We start from the raw sequence: 21,963 nt of genomic DNA, 5'->3' as shown, positions 1-21,963 counted from the left end.
AGCTGATTAGCGATGTAATGGACCAACCAGTGCGGCCAACTAGGCATCCAGTCAGGAGCCTTTATCTTCAGAGATCCAGACCAGGTGGCCAATCAAAAGGGTGAGGACGGGATAGAGGAGGAGGAGGAAGAGCGGGGAGAGGAGGAGGAGGAGGAGGAGGTGGGGGTGCAAAGGTACATGACATTCCCACGCCTCAGGCTGCCTCACGGCCAGAACTCTGTGACATGTTTACGCTCCTCTGTTGGCAGAGAGGAGCGATGACGCAGCGGCATTTCCACGATTCATAAGAATCATTTCTTCTTGAGACGATGCATAAGAAAAGGTTGTTTCTTCTGGAGACGATGCATAAGAAAAGGTTGTTTCTTCTGGAGACGATGCATAAGAAAAGGTTGTTTCTTCTGGGGACGATGCATAAGAAAAGGTTGTTTCTCTCATTTATCCGTTGGCCCAGCTCAGAGACCACCACTGCGAGGGGGTAAGGTTAGGGAGGCGGTGAGATTAGGGAGGGGGGGTGAGGTTAGGGTTGGGGGGTGAGGGTATGGGAGCAGGGTGCGCTTTAGTAGGGGGTGTATTGTGTAACTATAGTAACGGTGGAGAGGCCAGAGAGGAATTCGGAGCGGCCCTGAGCACGGGAAGCTAAGCAGCAGGGGCCAAGGCCTGTGGGCGTCGCCATGCATGCGTGAACACGACCACCAGCGGCGCCATGCTAGCGGCCGGCTAGCGGCGCCATGCTAGCGGCTGGCTAACGGCGTGATGCTAACCCAGACTTGATGACACCATCTTAAATCGCCAGGTCATGTCCCCGCTCACAGGGAGGAGAAGGAAGGCCCGCCTCAAGAAAAGACCTCCTGAGACACACACACACACACACACACACACGCACACACACACACACACACACACACACACAGAAACAGACAAACAGACACACACAGACACACAGCTACACATATACAAATGCAGACACATACACACAAACACACAAAAACCCATACACTCAAACATACACGTGTGCAGACCTACACAAACACACACACACACGCAGACAGATACGAACGCAGACAGACACACACACACGCAGACCAACAATGCTCACACACGGTGCGCAGACACACAGATGGCCATAAATCTTTCAGTGTGCGCTGGAAGCAGTGAAGGCTTTGCGCCGACATCAAAGCAGACGCACATTCTGCTTCCCGGGAAAAGAAGGAACCTAATTGGTGCTCCTCAAACATTCCTCTCTCGGCCGGCGTTCCAGCGGTGATTAAACACGGAGCGACTGCTCAGGTCAAGCACACACCGCGGAGAGGCACGGGAGGGCATCAGCACAACCCCAGCCCCAAGCCCACCCCCGCCCTCCTCCCTACCTCACCCCCGCCCTCACCCCAAGCTGCCAACCTCACCCTCACCCTCCACCCCAGCGCTACAGGGTTGCCAAGGCGACGCGCTGCTTCATAAACTTATGTCCCCACTGGGGGGTGTGGTCTGGGCCAGAGAGACGGCGTGATTGGTGCGTCGTTAGGGTCATGGTCGGCATGGGGAGGCGGGGCATGGCTCTGAGGCTGGCTCGGGGGGGGGGGGGGGGGGGGGGGGGGAGATGGGGGCTACCGCGAGCTGCAGCGTTTCCTTCAAACTTTTCTTCACATTTATCCTCATCCTATTTCCCGCCCACGGACCTGTCAGCTTGATGGATGTGCTGGCAGACCCCCGCGTCCCCGACCTCATCAGGCAACAGAGAAACGAGTCTCCGAGGGGGGGGCAGCCAACGAGAGGCTGAGGGGGGAGGAGCCAACGAGAGGCTGTAGGGGGGAGGAGCCAAAGAGCGGCTGGTGCAGGGGAGGAGCCAAAGAGAGGTTGGGGGGAAGGAGCCAACGAGAAGCTGGTGGGGGGAGGAGCCAGAGAGAGGCTGGAGGGGGGAGGAGCCAGAGAGAGGCTGGAGGGGGGAGGAGCCAGAGAGAGGCTGGTGGGGGAGGAGCCAGAGAGAGGCTGGTGGGGGAGGAGCCAGAGAGAGGCTGGCCAGCTCCCCCTGCAGACAGAAGGAGGTAAAGGTGATACTGAAGCTGGATAATGAAGCGGCTTTGGGCCGATGGGCCGCAGATCAATATTCCGGCCCGCACTAAACTCCGGATCCTTCCTGGGGGTTTGGTGTGGGGGGGGAGGGGGGGGTCTGTCCTGTTTCATCTTCTCTGCATGGTTCGCCTGGAAGGACCTCAGGTGCATCTGTAGAATACCAATGCCCTACTCTCTGGGCGGAGAATGATCTATTTTTACCAGAGTCAATTAGAGTCAGCGTTATGGACCTCTTTACTTATCCTCAAGACGGCGTTAGATATATCAGGTTCAGAGGTCAGAGCCGTTTCCATCGCTGGGCCAACCGCTCTCGTCTGAACAGACCTTAAAATAGTGAACATAACGTGACAGCATTAAGACCTGTTTCCATTTCTCCGTTTTTTATTTCTCATTTCAGATTTGATAGAAAATGCAAGACATGATCAGAGTGATTATTGTAATCATGGCAACAGGAATACATCAGCATATGTGCAGGCGTGCGGCGGCCATCTTAACGTTCCTCTACGTCTTCATCATCGAGTGCAGGATGACAGGCGCGTCGTCACGGAGATAGCAAGGAGGAGGGGGTGGTGGGGGGCATAATAAACATACAAATCAAACACAATGCATCATTCCATCAGCGGTTTAGCGGTGGTTTGGGTTGTGTTGTGTTCAGGGCCCCTGGTTACCCTGTCTTTACAGGGGGGTGAGACTCTGTCCCACCAGGAGAGTCTTTACTGGGGGGTGAGACTCTGTCCCACCAGGAGAGTCTTTACTGGGGGGTGAGACTCTGTCCCACCAGGAGTGTCTTTACTGGGGGTGAGACTCTGTCCCACCAGGAGAGTCTTTACAGGGGGGTGAGACTCTGTCCCACCAGGAGAGTCTTTACAGGGGTTGCGGGTCTGTCCCACCAGGAGAGTCTTTACTGGGGGGTGCGGGTCTGTCCCACCAGGAGAGTCTTTACAGGGGGGTTAGACTCTGTCCCACCAGGAGAGTCTTTACAGGGGGGTGAGACTCTGTCCCACCAGGAGAGTCTTTACTGGGGGGTGAGACTCTGTCCCACCAGGAGAGTCTTTACTGGGGGGTGCGGGTCTGTCCCACCAGGAGAGTCTTTACAGGGGGGTGAGACTCTGTCCCACCAGGAGAGTCTTTACAGGGGGGTGAGGGTCTGTCCCACCAGGAGAGTCTTTACTGGGGGGTGTGGGTCTGTTCCACCAGGAGAGTCTTTACAGGGGGGTGAGGGTCTGTTCACAGGGGGGGTCTCCTAACCCGTCTCCCCCGGCTGCAGCAGCACGCTGACTCTAAAGAGAGGGGTAAAAGTATTTGGGGGGGGGAGCCTGGGGGTACAGCAGACCCCCGTAACGCTCAGCTCTTTGTTCGGTTCAGTCCCGGGCGGCAGACAGAAACACCTGTCTTCCAATGTTTGTTGTCTGCGGGAAAAAAAGGGAAAAATGAAAAACCTCCACTCAGAAGAAAGACGAGGTACAGAACGGCCAACGGCACTGGGGTGTCTGGGGGGGGGGGGCGGGGGCGGGCTCCCCTTCACACGGCCGGACCCCCAGAGGCCCGAGAGCATCAGGCATTCCTACAGAAGGTACCACAGCCTCCTGCTTCCATCCACCTCCATCTGTATGAGCGTGGGGGGTCCAGAGTGGGGGTGTCAGGGGGTGTATGGTGTGCGTCGTGAGTGTGTGTATGTTTGTGCATTGTGTGGGGTGTTGTGGGGTGTGTGGGGTGTGTGAGAGAGAGGGAGAGACAGAGAGAGAGATTGTTGGTGTAAGTGAAGGTCCACAAAAATATATAAATATGATAAACTGCACCGTTCAGCACACACACACACACACACACACACACACACACACACACACACACACACACACATGCACACACAGACAGGCAGGATATTGAAAGCTCTCAGGCTTGTCTGTCTGCATGTGTGTGTTGGATGATGGAGGGGCTCCACTGTGAACAACAGCCCCCCCCAACCACACCTCATCACTCCCACGGAGCTACACACACACACACACACACACACACACACACACACACACACACACACACACACACACACAGGGATAAGCTAGTGTACCCCAGGACCCCATGCAGCAACACACACACCTATCTAACACCGCGCCCCCCACCTCCACCTCCACCTCCACCTCCCGTAGACACACAACCCAGTGCAACAACATGCACACACACACACACACACACACACAAACACACACACACACATGTCTGTGACATGGCGTCGCCCGCCACCGTGATGGACGGTCAGGTGAGCCGCGCCCCGAGCTCAGCCTCATTCAGGTAATCTCATCACACACACACACGCACGCACGCACGCACGCACGCACGCACGCACACACACACACACACACACACAGAGCAGTGACGGAGGCGGCGAGCTGCCCTCTCGTTTGATGATTCCCGCTCCAGGCGGAGGCCGTCCATTATGTCCCTCAGACACTCGCTTAACCAAATATGTGCCAGGCCATGCGCTGTTAATCCCTCACCGCGAGAATGGGGGAGAAGAGGGGGAACGGAAGGAAGAGAAGAGAAGGGGGACCAGACAAAGCAACGCTCTATTAAGATGCATGACTCACCATAACCAGAGCTCCATCGCAAATCTCTCATATAAAAACACACATCGTGCTGGCCGCGCTCCCCATACAAATCACTGGCTGGAAACGGTGTGTGTGTGTGTGTGTCTGTGTGTGTGTGCTACAGGGCTGTGTATGTGAGGGAAATAACTACACTATGCATTATATTCATAATATACAAATGTATATAGAAATGCTCTGACTCTCTCACTCTTTGATGATTCTCCTGACAGCTTCAAAGCACATACACACAAGCTGCCTAGGCACACATACACACACACACACAAACACGCACACACGCCAAACACACATGCACACTTACACGCACACATACACACACACACACCAACACACCTGCTTCTTGGATGAGTCATTAATCAGGGAAACGATGAGAGTCCATCACCGTGTTGCCATGGCCTCACAGTCAACTTTACCCTGTCTCAGATTGAGTGATTCTAGTGACGCTCTGAGCTCCAGCCTTCAAAACGTTCTCAGTGTGTCACCGAAAGAGGCGTAGGAACCGACTAGAGTCTGAAGCAAAGCTGTGTTATTCAGAGGGGCCCCAGACCTACGCACTAGAGATGCGTCTCATTGCTGGAAGCTCATACCCCCCCATGACCCACAGAGACAGCGCTGTCCCACCTGGGGACGGGTCAATCCATCAGGGGGATTGATGGGTCGATGGATAGATCTCTAAGCTCCGTCGATCCAAAGAAGTGCGAACGGATTTAAAATGAATTCTCAATATCTCAAAGTCATCCCAAATGAATCTCTCACTCTCTCACACTCTTTCTCTGCCTCTTTCTCTCTATGCCTGTCTCTCTTTCGCTCTCTACACTTTCTCAGCCTCTCTCTCTCTCTCTCTCTCTCTCTCTCTCTCTCTCTCTCTCTCTCTCTCTCTCTCTCTCTCTCTCTCTCTCTCTCTCTCTCTCTCTCTCTCTCTCTCTATTTGCCTCTCTCTATCTCTGTCTCTCTCACTTTCTCTCTGCATCTGTCTCTCTCTCTTTTCTCTCTAGCTGTGTCTCTCCCCTCCCTGGGTCGTTTTAAAACCATATATTCAGCAGTATATAATGATGAGGGTGCACTGTCTGCATTTCCTCATATTCCGTCATAAGATATTTATTTTCATGGGAGACAACAGAGGCTCAAAACAGACATTTTTCAAATACCGATAATGCTGTGCCTGTGCTTGTGTGTGTCAGTGTGCGCATGTGTGTGTGTGTGTTGGTGTGTGTGTCTGCGTGTGTGTGTGTTGGTGTGTGTGTCTGCTTGTGTGCTTGTGTGTGTGTGTGTGTGTGTGTTTGCCGTCTCTCTCTCTCTCTCTCTCTCTCTCTCTCTCTCTCTCGTGGATAGGCTAAGTTAGCTTACGTCAGCTTTGTTTTACAGCTAGATCAAGATGATATTGCTAAGGTGAGGCTTGAACTCAGGAATACGCCATGTCAAACCCCAGGCTAATTAACTAATTTCTTAGGCTAGGCTTGGTTAGGCTTACTTGGGTAATGGTTGGGTTTGTCTGAGGTTAAGCAGAGCTAAGTTAGGTTAATCGAGGCTACGGCTAAACCTCACCACAGGAGTCACAGTTCACCTGCCAGGTGAGATACACATCCGTCAGGCCCACATCATTTGCATAATCTCAGCAGGTGTTTGAGCACAGGAAACACCCTCCCTCCCTCTCTCTCTCCCTCCCTCCCTCCCTCCCTCCCTCTCCGTCCCTCTCTCTCCTTCTCCTGACCTGCTCTGTGAAGGTGGAGGGGCAGGGGGTGGAGAGAGGTGGAGGTGAGGTGGGGGTGGAGGCAGTGGAGGCTGACCAAACACCATAAACCCCGGTGGACTCTTATCCGGTAATTACCCGTCGACTGAACCCTGCCTCCCGACCCCTGATAGGATCAGAGAGAGGTTTGGTTTAACAAAACAGCCCTGGTAGAATACTGAGAGGGGGGGGGGCTGGACTCATCCATTCAGGAGGAGACAATAGAGGTTCCGCCAGCAGAAGCTGTGGTTGATATCATGAAGACACGTAACAGAACGAGTGCTGCGTTCAGATCGCCTCAGGCAGAACGGCCTCTGATCTGTTTGGTGCTACTGCTACGATTCTGGCCAGCGTGCTTCTACTGCACCCTACTGCACCCCACAACCAGAGGATACTGCACCCCACAACCAGAGGCTACTGCACCCCACAACCACAGGCTACTGCACCCCACAACCAGACTGCACCCCCACAACCAGAGGCTACTGCACCCCACAACCAGAGGCTACTGCACCCCACAACCAGAGGCTACTGCACCCCACAACCACAGGCTACTGCACCCCACAACCAGAGGCTACTGCACCCCACAACCAGAGGCTACTGCACCCCACAACCACAGGCTACTGCACCCCACAACCAGAGGCTACTGCACCCCACAACCAGACTGCACCCCCACAGCCAGGCTGGTTCAGACGGGTCTTCACCAGGGGCGTTGAGGATGAAGCTACATGTGTTCGCTGTAAACAAATGAGCCCACAGGCAAAGCAGCTCATTTCCATATGAGCTCTGCTGAACTGCATGGCAATCAGCTCAGAGGAGGTGAGGAGGTGAGGAGGTGCTTTTAGACCAAACAAACACACAATTTGACCTCATTTGCATGTTTAAACTATTTTACTGTCCAGACACAGACAGAGAGAGAGAGAGAGAGAGAGAGAGAGATGGTTAGATGTATCAGGGGCCTTTCCTAGGGGAGGGGGTCAGGGTGGAGCAGTTGGTTGTGGTGGTGGTGTGACACAGTCATGGGGTCTGGGGCCGTGAGGGTTGAGGGTGGTGAGGGTGAGGAGGGGGGCGGGTGAGAAGGTGGGAGGGTGAGGGCTGATTGGTGCACGGTGCTGATGTGCACGTGCACGTATACGGTGCTGATGTTCACATCACTACGAACGTTACAGAGTCGGTCAGGCCGGTCGTCTGCAGTGAGTGTCTGGGGGAGACTCCCTGCTGTGAGAACTCCGACAGCACCTGGGGGTGCCCCCCCCTCCCAGAGGTAACCATCGCCGGCGGGGTTCCGCCCACGCGTGTCTGTGAGAGGGTGAGTGTTGTGGGGGGGGTAGTGAGTGAGTATATGAATCCAATCAATAGAGTTAGCAAGTTCATCTCACATCAGCCCAGAGCGGTGGGGGGCAGTGAGGAGGGGGGGCCTTGACAGCTGCTGGGAGGTGTGTGTGTGTGTGTGTTTGTGTGTGTGTGTGTCGGGGGGGGGCGGGTATTAACTTTCTACGGCCGCTGGATCTGCTTAATGACTGATTAGGTGAGGAGGAGGAGGGCAGGGGGTGGCAGTTGCCTGGTTACCTGAGACAGGCTCCACTGAGTGTGGAGACGAGGACGGATGGAGAGTAGGAGGAACGGGAGAGAGAAGGAAAGAGAGAGAAAATTGCACCGACGATGGACGGTTGGGTTCTGAAAGGTATTGGGTTCCTCCCCCCCCCCCCCCCTCCCTCCCCCTCCACCATGATCAACTCCCAGAGGAACAGAGGGATCATTCTCCGCAGCGCTAACAGGCCTGTCTTTATTCTGCCTGTGTCCATCCCGCCCCACCAGAGCAGAGAGGAGCAGGGTGTGTGTGTGTGTGTGTGTGTGTGTGTGTGTGTGTGTGTGTGTGTGACTGCATGTGTCATGCATGTATTAGTGTCTACTGGGGGGTGGGGGTCTTGCTCTGAGTCCTAAACCTTCCTTCCCTCTTTTCTTCCCCCCCGCCGGTCAGACGGGATCGTATGTGACGCGTCTCCAAACGTCAATAGCCAGATTGAAAGTTTGAAAAAGGCATCGAGGTCTAATCCAATCAGATTGATCTCAGGTCAAAGCTCTCTGGTCGACTGAGCGCACACCACACACACACACATGTTGGTCTCTGGCAGACAGTAGCAACTCACGCTGCCCCACCGGGCGCTGAGAGGACCCCCTGGAGCTCAGAGGACCCCCTGGAGCTCAGAGGGCCCCCTGGAGCTCAGAGGACCCCCTGGAGCTCAGAGGCCCAGCCTGGGTCTGCAGCACAGGGCTGGACAGTGCTGAGGATGGGAGGACCGGCCCTAACATGGAGCTGGAGACCTCTCCATCCCACTGAGACCCTGGCCTGTAGACCCAGGACCAGTGGACCAGTGGACCAGTGGACCAGTGGACCAGTGGACCAGTGGGCCAGTGGGCCAGTGGACCAGGGGGCCCATCCCAGCGGGGCCACCTCTCTATCCCACTGAGACCAGTAGACTCTCGGCGCAAATGGACGACCTCTTTAAAGGAGCCACAGCCACGCATCATGGAGAAGGTAAGTAAATAATGATATAAGTGGAGAGAGAGAAAGAGAGAGAGAGAGAGAGAGAGAGAGAGAGAGAGAGAGAGAGAGAGAGAGAGAGAGAGAGAGAGAGAGAGAGAGAGAGGATCCACAATGCAACGGCAGCCGAGTGGTGAATAGAGTGCCCTTTCAATTATGCACGAGACCACGAAAAGCTACAGCTCTCATCACACTCTGGAGCAGGCTGTTAACACACACACACATACACACACACACGGTAACACACACGCACACACAGGGTAACAGACACACACAGGGTAACACATACACACACACATGGTAACACACACACAGGGTAACACACACACCCACACACACGGTAACACACACACAGGATAACACACACACAGACAGGCACACACTGTAACACAAACACACAGGGTAACACAAACAGACACACGCACACACACACACGGTAACACACACACACACAGAAACACACACAAACACACGTACACACGGTAAGACGCACAAACACACAGACACATACACACGGTAACACACGCACACACACACATAAACACGGTAACAAATGCACACAGACACACACACATACAAACGTAACACACAGACACACACACATACACTAACACATTTACACAAGGAAACACAAATACAGGCATATATTCATAATACAGTACACCCACGCCTTGTATTAAAAACAGTAAGGGAAAGAAGGTGTGTGTGTGTGTGTGTGTGTGTGTGTGTGTGTGTGTGTGTGTGTGTGTGTGTGTGTGTGTGTGTGTGTGTGTGTGTGTGTGTAAGTTAGAGGCATAGACGAATGGATAGAGAGCGAGAGAGAGAGAGCGAGAGAGAGAGAGAGAGAGAGACAGAGAAAGAGAGAGAGAGAGGGAGAGAGAGACAGAGAGAGAGAGACCGAGACGGAGAGAGAGAGACAGAGAGAGACAGAGAGAGAGTCTGGATGTAAAGCAGTACTGGCAGGGGAAGAGATTGCAGAGGTAGATAGGGTGCCAAGAGAATGAGCGAGAGAGATTGGGAGCGAGAGACAGAGAGAGACCGAGAGGGAGAGAGAGACCGAAAGAGACAGAGAGAGACCGAGAGAGAGAGCCAGAGAGACCGAGAGGGAGAGAGAGAGACAGAGAGAGAGAGAGAGAGAGAGAGAGAGAGCGTGTCAGGTCAGGGCGTGTGTGTGGTGGGGGGTAGAATTGAATAGGAACAAAGAAGTAAAGGAGTATTCTGGAAAGTCAACAAAGCAAATGAGCATCGAGAGACCGAGAGAGGGAATGTGAGAGAGAGAGAGAGAGAGAGAGAGAGAGAGAGAGAGAGAGAGAGAGAGAGAGTCCAGCCATGCTGTGCTGAGGAGCAGTCACTGAGGAACACTTAAGAAGTAGCAGCTCACACCAAATAAAGAAGAAAAAATCAATAATGCATTAGACTGAAACTGGGGAAAAAACAACAGCCACACAAACACACTCCCACATCCAAACACACACTCACACAAACATACACACGAAACAATAGTCAGTGTGCTCTTTATGCCCGGAACACACAAAAAAGCACAAATCAAAGTCTTCATTACGGCTTTAACCTTGGCTCACCTGCTTGAGGCAAACGCTGCAGAACAACGCGCAACTCAACGGGACCTGAGGAAGAGAGGGCATCCAGGAACAGATGCTCCAGCGACACCGCATCACACGGCTCCTCAATCCATCTGAACACTAAAGCACCGCAGAGAGGAGGCTTTATGTAATGAAGTGGAGAGGAAGAAGCAGAACGCTGTCCCTGATCAGGGGGAGGCATACAGACAGGAGGTCCAGATGTTGCTGAGACCACCTGACAGATGTTCTCTGTCGGGGTTAGTCCTCCTGTACTACGCAGTGCTTCAGGAGAGAGGCCACGTTCAGGACACACTCCTCCCTCAGAGAGGAGGAAGAGGTAGCCTTGCTTTAGAGAAAGCTTTAACCTCGCTGTCGGAGTGAGGCTGACTCCCCCCTGGGACCCAGGGACAGGAATCCAAAGCCTCATGTGAGCCGTCCCCCCCCTCAAGTCTGAAAGTGCCCTGTTAGCACTCTGGCACTCAGTCTGGGAGCGGCCCCCCCACGCAGAACAGAAGCCTCAACACACCAGAAAACAAAAAGGTAAAGCTTGATGCTTCGTCCGGGAGAAACGATGGCCACCGATTTGCTCAAATACCTCCCCTACCCCGGTCCTCCCCTCCTTCTCTCCCCCTTCTCCCTCCCTAGATGACACGCAAACAGAGCTCCAACCAAAGCAGATCAATACGGCTAACTTGACACACATTAGCACCATAAAGGCGACGGCACTGCTGAGACCAGCTGTCACAAGACGTTAGGGAAGAGGAGAGAGGAGGAGGTGGAGGAGGGAGAAGGAGGAGAGGAAGAGCTGAATCATAGTAAAGGAAACAGAGAAGCACACACAACAGCAGGGGGCCGTGACGGCGGCCGGGGACTCACCTGTTTGTTGTACTTGTTGATGGTCTGGCTGCTGTAGTCTGAGCAGTGGTCCGAGCCCAGGGATATGTTATCTCCGGTGCCCACGAAGGTGTTGGCGGGGGGCAGGTCCTGCACCGCCTGGTGCTTCTTGCCCGCGGTGGGCGATTGCGGGTGCAGCTGCACAGTGGGCAGTGGCGAGCTGGACTTGTAGTGGCGGGCCAGGTCGGGGCTGCCCGGCCCCCCGTTGACCGAGCGGTAGCGGCCCATCCCCGGGCTGTCGGACAGCTTCTCGTTGACGCCGTCGTAGCGCTGGCCGTTGGGCTTGGAAGCCTCCACGGTCACGATGCTGCTGTACAGCGGCTGCTTCGACTTCTGCTTCTTGCGGTCCTTCTTGGGCTTCTTGGACTTGTCGTGCTGCTGGGGCGTGAAGAAGTCCTCGTGGTCCTTCTTTCCCGCCTCGTAGCCGTTCTTGCTCTTGGGCCGGCAGTAGCGCGCCATGACCACCACCAGGATGATGAGGATCACCGTCATGATGCCCGACACCACCCCGATGGCGATGCTCAGCCGCTGCTTGCTGAGGTCGTAGTTGGGGTCCCCGGCGATGTTGGTGTTGAGCGAGGTGCTGAGGCTGCGTGCCACCTGGGCCTCCACCACCGTTGAGTTGGCCAGCGTCTCGTTGACGTAGACGTGCACCAGGGCGGTGGTGCTCTGGGACGGCTGCCCACTGTCGTTGACCTGCACCACCAGGCGGTGGAGGCCATAGTGCTTCTGCTCCAGCTTGGCCACCAGCGAGATCACCCCGCTGCCCCCGTCGATCTCAAACAGCCGGAAGGGGTTGCCCCCGACGATGCTGAAGTTGAGGTCGGCGTTGATGCCCGTGTCGGCGTCGGTGGCGATGACGGTGCGCACCACGGTGCGCGCCGTGCTGGAGGGCGGTAGCAGCGTGTAGGAGCTGTTGACGGGGAAGGTGACGCTGGGCGCGTTGTCGTTGTCGTCCATCACGAACAGCGACACGGTGGCGGTGGCGGAGCGCGGCGGCTCGCCGCCGTCCACCGTCTTCACGCGGAAGGTGTAGGTGGTCTTCTGCTCGCGGTCGAAGGACAGCCGGGAGAAGATGGTGCCGGTGTCGTTCTCGATGGAGAAGATCTCCTCCTCCTCCTCGATGAACAGAGTCATCTCGGCGTTGGGGCCCTTGTCGGCGTCGATGACGGTCACCATGCCAACGGGGCTGTTGGGCTCCAGGTTCTCCTTGACGTAGAAGGTGAACACGTCCTGCATGAACTTGGGCTGGTTGTCGTTGCGGTCGGCCACCAGCAGCACCACCGTGGCCGAGCCCTGCAGGATGGGCATGCCCTTGTCCTTGGCGATCACCTTGAACTCGTAGCGCTCCGTCTGCTCGCGGTCCAGGATGGCGTTGACCCGGATGTCGCCGCTGTCGGCGTCGATGGAGAACACGCCGCTCACCGAGCCGTCCAGGGAGTAGGCGATCTCGGCGTTCTTGCCGCTGTCGGCGTCCACGGCGGTGACGGTTGCCACGCGCTCCCCGGGGGCGTTGTTCTCGGGGAAGGACAGGTCCACCACCTGGCGGGGGAACTGGGGCGCGTTGTCGTTGGTGTCGCCCACCTTCACCAGCACCGAGTTGTTGCTTGCCAGGCTGGGAGAGCCTGAGTCCACGGCCACGATCACCACGCTATACTCCTGCACCGCCTCGTAGTCCAGCGGCGCCGAGGTGTGCAGGAAGTACTTCTTCTTGTTCTGCTCACCCTCCATCTCGCTGGCGGGCTTCAGCTGGAAGGGCACGTCGCCCACCACGGTGCAGGTCACCATGCCGTTCTCGCCCTGGTCCCGGTCCGACACCTGCACCAGGGCGATTGGCGTGTCCACCACCACGTCCTCCGCCACGTTGGCCACGCCGTCCTTCAGGAAGATGCGGCCGATCTTGCGGATCTCGATGGCGGGCACGTTGTCGTTCTCGTCCTTGATGTTCAGGACCACCGTGGACTTGTCCATCTTGGGGGGCTGGCCGCGGTCGCGCGCCATGACGCTGAACCGCAGCTGGGTGACCTCCTCGCGGTCGATGCGGTGCAGCACGCTCAGCCAGCCCGTGCTCTCGTCCAGCCGCAGCAGCCGCCGCACCGACTCGGTGGCCGCGCCGAACACGTACTCGATCTGCCCGTTGACCCCCACGTCCGCGTCCGCCGCCTTCAGCTGCAGGATGGGCGCGCCGGGGGAGCTGTTCTCCGCCAGGTCCGCCTCGTACACGCTCTTCTCGAAGCGTGGGCTGTTGTCGTTAACGTCCGTGATCATCACGCGCAGGATGGACTGCGAGGAGCGCGCGGGATCCCCGCCGTCCCGCACGCGCAGCGTCAGCTCGTACGAGTCCCGCTGCTCGCGGTCCAGTGCGCCCTTGATGATGAGCTGCGGCTGCTTCTCGCCGTCTCCGGTGTCCGCCACCTGCAGCTCGAACACGCTGCTGCGGCTCACCGCGTCCTCCGAGCGCCGCTTGCCCCCCGAGTAGTCCCCGCCGTCCCGGCCCCCCGCAGGGGCCCCGGGGCGCCGCGAGCCCCCCTCCCCGTCCTGGATCAGCTCGTAGCGCTCGATCCCATGGCGGCCGAAGTCGCGGTCGGTGGCGGTTGGCAGCAGGTAGAGAGTCCCGATGGGTCGGTTCTCCTCTACGGAGAGCGTGAGCACGGCGGACGGGAACACCGGCGTGTTGTCGTTGATGTCCAGGATGATGACCTTCCCCTCGAACAGGTCCACCCAGCTCTGCGCGGGCCCGATCACCGACACCTCGAAGTCAATGAAGCACTCGTTCTCGTCGAAGATCATCTGGCACTGCGGCAGCTTCTCGCGGTCCACACGCCGCTCGTTGGTGCTAAGCTCTCCCGTGATGTTGTCCATCTTCAGGAACTCTGAGCCGGATTCCAGGGTGAACGTCACCTCCCCGGAGCCCGCCACGATGCCCAGGTCGGCCGCCACGTTCCCCACGCGCACGTCAGCCGGTCCCTCCTCGGCCAGCCGGTACCGGAGCACCTGCTTGGCGGCTGGGAGGCGCACGAGCTGCAGGAGAAGCACCGCGTAGAGCAGGTGGTCCACCGCGCCGGGGGTCCGCATGGTGGTGCGGGAGGAGGACGCGCGCTAATAAAAGATGAAAGATAAAATGTAGAAGATACGATGGATTTGATTTGGGAGGAAATCACAGAACCGCACCGATGACCGATCCGCTCCTCGCGCCCTGTGGATCACACCGGACGGCTCGCGGGGTCTTCAGGTCCTCCTCGGTGCGAGGGCAGACCGCATACTCAGTGAGCTCCACGGTCCACGCGCGGTTCCTCTGCTTCTCCTCGCGGGGGGGTTCTCCCGTCGGTTTTCCCGGTTCCTCTCCGAGAGAAACGCCGCAGTGGGAGCGCGAGGAGCTCTCCGGTCTCTCCGGGCTCTGCGGGGCGGTGAGTGAACCGCAACCCGCAACTCACGAGCCCTCTGCCTCCTCCGGTGTCTCCTCACGGACACCGACCCTCACGTGGCGGGGGACTGGTTTAAATCCCGGTCCCGCTCCGTCCGGTTGTATTTCCAACTTCCCCGCGCGGTGATCCTTGCGCCACCGGGAGCCCCGCCGGTCCTCGGGGTTACGCGCGATTCGCGTGACTCCAGATTCCTCTCTCTGCACGCACCGCAGAGGAAGTCTCGTGCGGTGATCCACTTCTCCCGCCGGTCTCTGCGGGCAACAGGAAACACTCCGACGCGACGTTCGAGTCCCGCCGACAGAAGAACGGTAATCCAAATAGACCACGGAACGATAAAGACACGAAAACAACCCGCGGGTTCAAATCCCTGCGATGCGATCCTTCCTCGACGTGTCCGGTCCTCTGTGTGTGTCCGTGTGTGTCAGCGTGTGTCCGTGTGTGTGTGTGTGTTTTGAGCTCCACCTGCAGACGTGTGTTCGCAGCGGCGTTCTGCTGCGCTGTGAGAGAAAATGATACTGCAGCCTCTCTCTCTCTCTCTCTCTCTCTCTCTCTCTCTCTCTCTCTCTCTCTCTCTCTCTCTCTCTCTCTCTCACTCGCCCCCCCCCCCGGCAGCTCCAGCAGAACCAGGGTCTCAACTCGTCGTGCACGCGAGCTGCTTATTGAGGTGCAGTCCGACGGAGGATGAGGAGGAGGACGAAGAACTGGTGCGTCCTCCGGGTCCTGGGCTGTAAGCGAGGTCCTCCGGGTTCCTTGGGGGAACACCGCAGTACAGATGCAGGTGTCGGAGCCTCGGCATCACATTTGATCACATTTCCCTGAGTGAGAAACGATGAGCGGACACACACACACACACACACACACACACACACACACACACACACACACACACACACACACACACACACAGACATAGATACACATGCACGCACACACACCGCTCCAAGGGAGGCGGGGGAGGGAAGTCGCCCTCGCGTTCAACCGACCAACCGTCGGGATTGTGAGGCGCAACTTTTCGCGAGGTGGTTGTGGTATTATTATGTGATGGAGATCACAGAGCGCGTGCGGTCACTTCTGCATGCGGTCATTCCAGTTCATCACTATTCACCACTGCCCCCCCCCCCTCCCCTCCCCTTGTACAGTGGAAACAATATTCATGAATAAATAATCGCTAACCTGGGTTCCTACAGTATCTGTGTGTGTCCGACAGCAGCACCTCACAATACTTATAATGCCGCCTCTTATGTAGCTTTACTGATTTAATGAAGGGGACAAAGAGACACTTGAACGCAATTATGCAGAAGACGCTCCTACACACGTCCGTTCTACTGACGGCCCGTTCCTACTGACCGTCCGAGGTTTACCAAGTTGTAAATGAGCCAAACATCCCGTTGCTAAGAATATCATCAGATGACAGAATCTCACAGAACTACCACCCCCTGTTCCTCTCCACACACTCGCGCAGAGAGAGAGAGAGAGAGAGAGAGAGAGAGAGAGAGAGAGAGAGGGTGGGGGGGGGGGGGGGAGAGAGAGAGAGAGAAAGATAGGGGAGGGGGTGGACTGTGGAGAAAGTGAGCAGTGAGGAGGAGACTGGATTCCAGCAGTGTGGTTTTATTCTCTGCTGACTAGCGCCCTCTGTCGACGCGATCACAACCATATGCTGCGGAGACGAGCAGGACGTCATGATGAGCACGGTAAAGGCAGAAATATGAAAATATATATATTTGTGTACTGTATCTTCAATGTCAACCAGGAAATGGATGCCTCTGTTTTCATCCACTAATATACAATCAATCACATGCCTCGATTACTACATGATGCTTTGTAGCCCTTAAAATGCTTGGGATATAAAAGAAAACATTTATGTAGATTAATATTTGTACATCTTTCTAACTGTTGTGTTTTGCCAACATGGTTTGAGGAGGTTCCTCCTCTGGAGGAATAGTGATCAGTCAACAGTATAAAGTACTATAGTGATCAGTCAACAGTATAAAGTACTTATCTTATCTTAATACCCTGACCCGGTCATCTGGCTGGGCCGGGGCCAAGAGAGGAGACGGACAGCTTCGAGGGCAAATCAGCATCACCAGAACGCTCGTAGAGAACGTTGATTCACGTTGAAACTGAATTAAGATCAAATTAAATATGACCCTCTGGACACGCCCCTCCCATGGATTTGCCCTAAACGTGGACCTGTCTGTCTGTCTGTCTGTCTGTCTGTCTGTCTGTCTGTCTGTCTGTCTACCTGCCTGCCAGTCCGTCCGTCCGTCAGTCCGTCCGTCCGTCCGTCCGTCCGCCTGTCTGTCTGTCTGTGTCTGTCTGTCTGTCTGCCTGTCTGCCTGTCTGCTCTTGGTCTGTTTAGTAAGCTGATGGAGTCGTCTATACTCCGGGCCTCAAACGACGACATGTAAATAAGAGGGGAAGTGGATACCCTCCACCACAATAGCGTGCTGTCCGCTAGGCCGTGCTACGTATGCTACGTATGCTATGAATGCTAGTCCTGGGGTTCCTGTGTCTTTTTAATCAGAAGGTAAACAGAGAGCTAGCCATGTGGAAGTTAATCCGGAAGCTTGAATGACTTGTAAAATGATCCCATCAACGTCCATCCCATAATACCCTGAGTGATGTCTGGACTTTGATGGGATCGCAGAAAGGGGCAGCACATCATTACTGTTGAAGCCCATGGGGTTGGGTATTAAGGTCATGTGTGACTTCTGACCCTTCAGCCTCCATCACAAACTCTGATCTTTGACCCTTCAGCCTCCTGAACTCTGACCCTTCAGCCTGATGACCTCTGACCCCTCAGCCTCAGGACCTCTGACCCTTCAGCCTCAGGACCTCTGACCCTTCAGCCTGATGACCTCTGACCCTTCAGCCTCAGGACCTCTGACCCTTCAGCCTGATGACCTCTGACCCCTCAGCCTCAGGACCTCTGACCCTTCAGCCTGATGACCTCTGACCCCTCAGCCTGATGACCTCTGACCCTTCAGCCTGATGACCTCTGACCCTTCAGCCTGATGACCTCTGACCCCTCAGCCTCAGGACCTCTGACCCCTCAGCCTCAGGACCTCTGACCCTTCAGCCTGATGACCTCTGACCCCTCAGCCTCAGGACCTCTGACCCCTCAGCCTCAGGACCTCTGACCCTTCAGCCTGATGACCTCTGACCCCTCAGCCTCAGGACCTCTGACCCCTCAGCCTCAGGACCTCTGACCCTTCAGCCTGATGACCTCTGACCCCTCAGCCTCCATCAGGACCTCTGATCCGACCTCACCAAGTCGGATCAGGGCCCTTCCTCTACCGTCCTCCTCTTCTCCTCTACAGTGACTGAAGAGGAGGAGAGGAGGCCTCGTAGTAACACAGCCTCCTCTCCTCCTCTACAGGAGAGAGGAGGAGAGGAGGAGGCCTCATAGTAACACAGCCTCCTCCCCTCCTCTACAGGAGAGAGGAGGAGAGGAGGCCTCGTAGTAACACAGCCTCCTCTCCTCCTGCTCTACAGGAGAGAGGAGGAGAGGAGGCCTCGTAGTAACACAGCCTCCTCTCCTCCTCCTCTAAAGGAGAGAGGAGGAGAGGAGGAGGCCTCATAGTAACACAGCCTCCTCTCCTGCTCTACAGTGACTGAAGTGTTTTCTGATGACGATGGATGAAGATGGACGCCTTAGAAGTGGAGACCCCCCCAACGACGAAGCATTTGATGACTTTACTGAAGAAAGTGTTGAGTGACGCGCTTTTATTTTGAAGGTGCGCGGCTCTAGGGTGAGGAAGTGAGGCGGAGGCCGGGCGGTGTCCCCTGGGGCGGCGGTTAGCGGCGACTTGGTGGAAGGATTAAAGGTCCCGACCGCAGTACAGAGGAGCGCAGAGATGGAAAATAAAAGATAAAGGGTCGTAACATGTGCCTCTGGACTGAAGCACGCCCTTATTTAGCAAGAGCTGTGGGTGTGTGGGAGGCTGGGGAGAGGCGGGAGGCGGGGGAGGATTTGGGGGAGGACATGTCTACTGTCTCTACCACTCAGTGGTTTCAGCGCCACAATGTAAACACACATGAAGCCCGTTGAAGACGTAATGAGCTCATTTGGGGATCTTTATGTCGAATGGGTTTAGCTAATTACCGTGTGTGTTTGTGTGTGTGTGTGTGTGTGTGTGTGTGTGTGTGTGTGTGTGTGTGTGTGTGTGTGTGTGTGTAGGTTTTCAATGTGTGTGGGTGTATTTTTTGAGTGTTTGTGTCAGAGTGTGAAGAAGTGAGTTATTCTACCTGTTCTCCTACCTTCTACACACGTGGGGGTAGGGAGTCCTTGGGGCGGGGGGGAGGTTGAGGAGGAGAACGATGTCACACCTCGTCCTCCATCTTTGAACCAGAGACACGAGAGAGAGACAGAGAGACAGAGAGAGAGAGAGAGAGAGACAGAGAGAGAGAGAGAGAGAGAGAGAGAGAGAGAGAGAGAGGGAGAGAGAGACAGAGAGAGAGAGAGAGAGAGAGAGAGAGAGAGAGAGAGAGAGAGAGAGAGAGTAAATCAACGGGGGTATGACTCAGTACTCAGCAGGGAGAGCAGACCTCAAACCTCAGGCCAGGCCTTAGGTCAGTCTTAGGGTCCCCCCCGCCCCCCTCCTGAATAGCGATGTCCCGGTACCTCTGAGTGCTTTGCCAAACCCCAGTGGATGAGTTGTAGGTTATCACTGTTATCACTGCCTAATCCAGGAGGTTCCCTCCGTGTGACCCCTGATATGAGGAGGCTGACCTCTGACCCCTGCTGCTCCTTAATTATCCTCTGTGCACCTGCTTCATGGATCCAACATCCTCCTGAAGAGCTTTACACCCTGGGGTCACGACCCTGAGTGGGACATGGCGGGGTAGTGAAGATGAGTCTTAATGCGTCCATAAGGTTCTCTCTCATCTCTCTCTCTCTCTCTCTCTCTCTCCCCCTCTCTCTCTCCTCCTCTATGGATGCAGATCAGGCAGATCCTTCAGCCGCCCCTCATACATCCCATAATAACCCCGTAGCATATGGGCTGTATGGGAGAGGATAGAAATAATCATAATTGGCGTACGAGTGATTCATACGGACACGGCTGATTTCATCCTCACGCAACGCACAACACACACACGCACACTCTCACACACACACACACACACACACACACACACACACACACACACACACACAAACACACACACACGCACACACACTCACAAACACACACACACGCAAGCACACACACACACTCGGTAACATGTGTGTGTGGGCGGCTCCAGAGTGGTGACCGGTCGTCTACACGTCAGGTCGTACAGACCCAGCGCCCACACTACGGGGGGCAACGCGGGGCTATTAGTCACCCTGGGGGGGGGGGAGGACACTGACTCAAAAACAGGATGGAGCAGAAGACTTGAAGATGCGTCACAAAGAAGCCATTCAAGAACGTTCCTCTGTTGTTTTCTGTCCTCCTCTGTTTTTCTCATGGCTCCTCTCATGTTCCTCATGTTCCTCATGTTCTCTCATGTTCTCTCCTGTTACTCATGTTCTCTCATGTTCTCTCGTGTTCCTCATGTTCCTCATGTTCCTCATGTTCCTCATGTTCTCTCATGTTCTCTCCTGTTACTCATGTTCTCTCATGTTCTCTCGTGTTCCTCATGTTCCTCATGTTCTCTCATGTTCTCTCATGTTCTCTGATGGCTCCTCTCATGTTCCTCATGTTCTCTCATGTTCTCCCATGTTCCTCATGTTCTCTCATGTCCTCTCATGCTCTGATGGTTCCCCTGTGGTTCTGAGCGGGTTCTTCGTGCTCCAGGGACTGAGCCGTTAATGACGGCACGCGACCGCCTGAGATCTGCTCCGGGAAGACCAACAACGGCTTGACCTAATGTTGCTTCGCAGAGAAGAACTTAAAATGGCCGCACTTGAAAGAGGAGTTGGTACAAAGCTGCGTCTTTATCCCCCCCCCCCCCCCCCCAGCGAGGGGAACAATGGGGGCTTCATGGCCGCGATGAATCCCCCCCTCTTCTCTGGGCTCTACTGCGTGGCCTGAGACGAGGCCGCTGGACCCCCCGGGGGTGATCCGCAGTCGCACGCCCCTCGCACGCCCCTCGCACGCCCCTCGCACGCCCCTCCATTAGCCGCTCATTCAGATGGCGGGCGGTATTCGGGATTTATATTGTAATGGGAGACCCCCCCACCCTCATACACATCGGGGTGTGTGTGTGTGTGTGTGAGTGTGAGTCTTCGTGTGTGTGTGTGTGTGTGTATATACTTCTGTATGTTTGTATGTGTATTTGCGTACGTGTGTGTGGGATTCTTCATGAGTGTGTGTTTTTGTGTGTGTGTCTGTATGTGCGTGTGTGTGTGTGTGTGTGTCTGTGTGTGCGTGTGTGTGTGTATCTGTGTTTGCGTACGTGTGTGTGGGAATCTTCATGAGTGTGAGTGTGTGTTTGTGTGTGTGTGTTTGTGTGTGTTTCTGTGTGTGTGTATGTGTGTGTGGGTGTGTGTGTGTGTGTGTGTGTGTTTTTGCACGTGTGTGTGTGTGTGTGTGTGTGTGTGTGTGTATGTGTGTGTGTGTGTGTGTGTGTTTCCCACTGTGAGCCTGGCCGTCAGAAGCGAGGAAAGTGAAGAAGTGTGGAAGAATGAGAGAAGGGGGGGCGGGAGGAAGGGGGTGGGAGGGAGGGAGGGGGGGGAGAGGGAGGGAGGGGGGGAGAGGGAGGGAGGGGGGGAAACACTCGGCAGACAGTAGAGAAACTCTCTCTGCTTCCTCCTCTCTGCTGAGCTGCTGGCAGGAGTCTTCAAAATGGCTGCTCTCTCGTAGCGCAGCGCGGCCTGTCAATACGTCTCCTCCTCTTCCTCCTCTTCATCTCACCTCCGACAAACTGCATTTTCTCCTTCTCATCTCCCTCTCCCTCTCTCTCTCTCTCTCTCTCTCTCCCCCCCTCGCTCTCATCAGACAGGAAGAGGGCATCTCGCTCTGCGGCAGAGCTTTCATCGGATGCCCTTGCTCAGAGGTAATACACTCCATCTCTCTCTCTCTCTCTCTCTCTCTCTCTCTCTCTCTCTGCCACTCAGACTCTGTTTACTAGCGCAGGTCGTGTGCCGGGCCGTGCCGCCGTGTCCGGCGACAACCCAGTGATGATGATCTGTTGC

At 55.7% G+C, this 21,963-nt stretch overlaps 1 protein-coding gene across 1 annotated transcript; it reads right to left on the bottom strand.

Annotated features, from left to right (window-relative positions):
* Positions 1-2,433: 2,433 nt before the first annotated feature.
* On the bottom strand, positions 2,434-15,332 carry pcdh7b (protocadherin 7b). The gene is made up of 2 exons (XM_079759298.1): positions 11,401-15,332; positions 2,434-3,676 (listed from the first exon to the last, which is right to left on the bottom strand). The coding sequence occupies exons 1-2, from the start codon at positions 14,491-14,493 to the stop codon at positions 3,635-3,637; spliced, it is 3,135 nt and encodes a 1,044-aa protein (XP_079615424.1). The 5' UTR covers positions 14,494-15,332; the 3' UTR covers positions 2,434-3,634.
* Positions 15,333-21,963: the final 6,631 nt, after the last annotated feature.

This window comes from Pollachius pollachius, assembly GCF_949987615.1.
Source record: "Pollachius pollachius genome assembly, contig: scaffold_260, whole genome shotgun sequence".
NCBI lineage: Eukaryota > Metazoa > Chordata > Actinopteri > Gadiformes > Gadidae > Pollachius > Pollachius pollachius.
The sequence above is the reverse complement of the archived record's forward strand: the minus strand, read 5'-3'. Positions and strand labels throughout refer to the sequence as shown.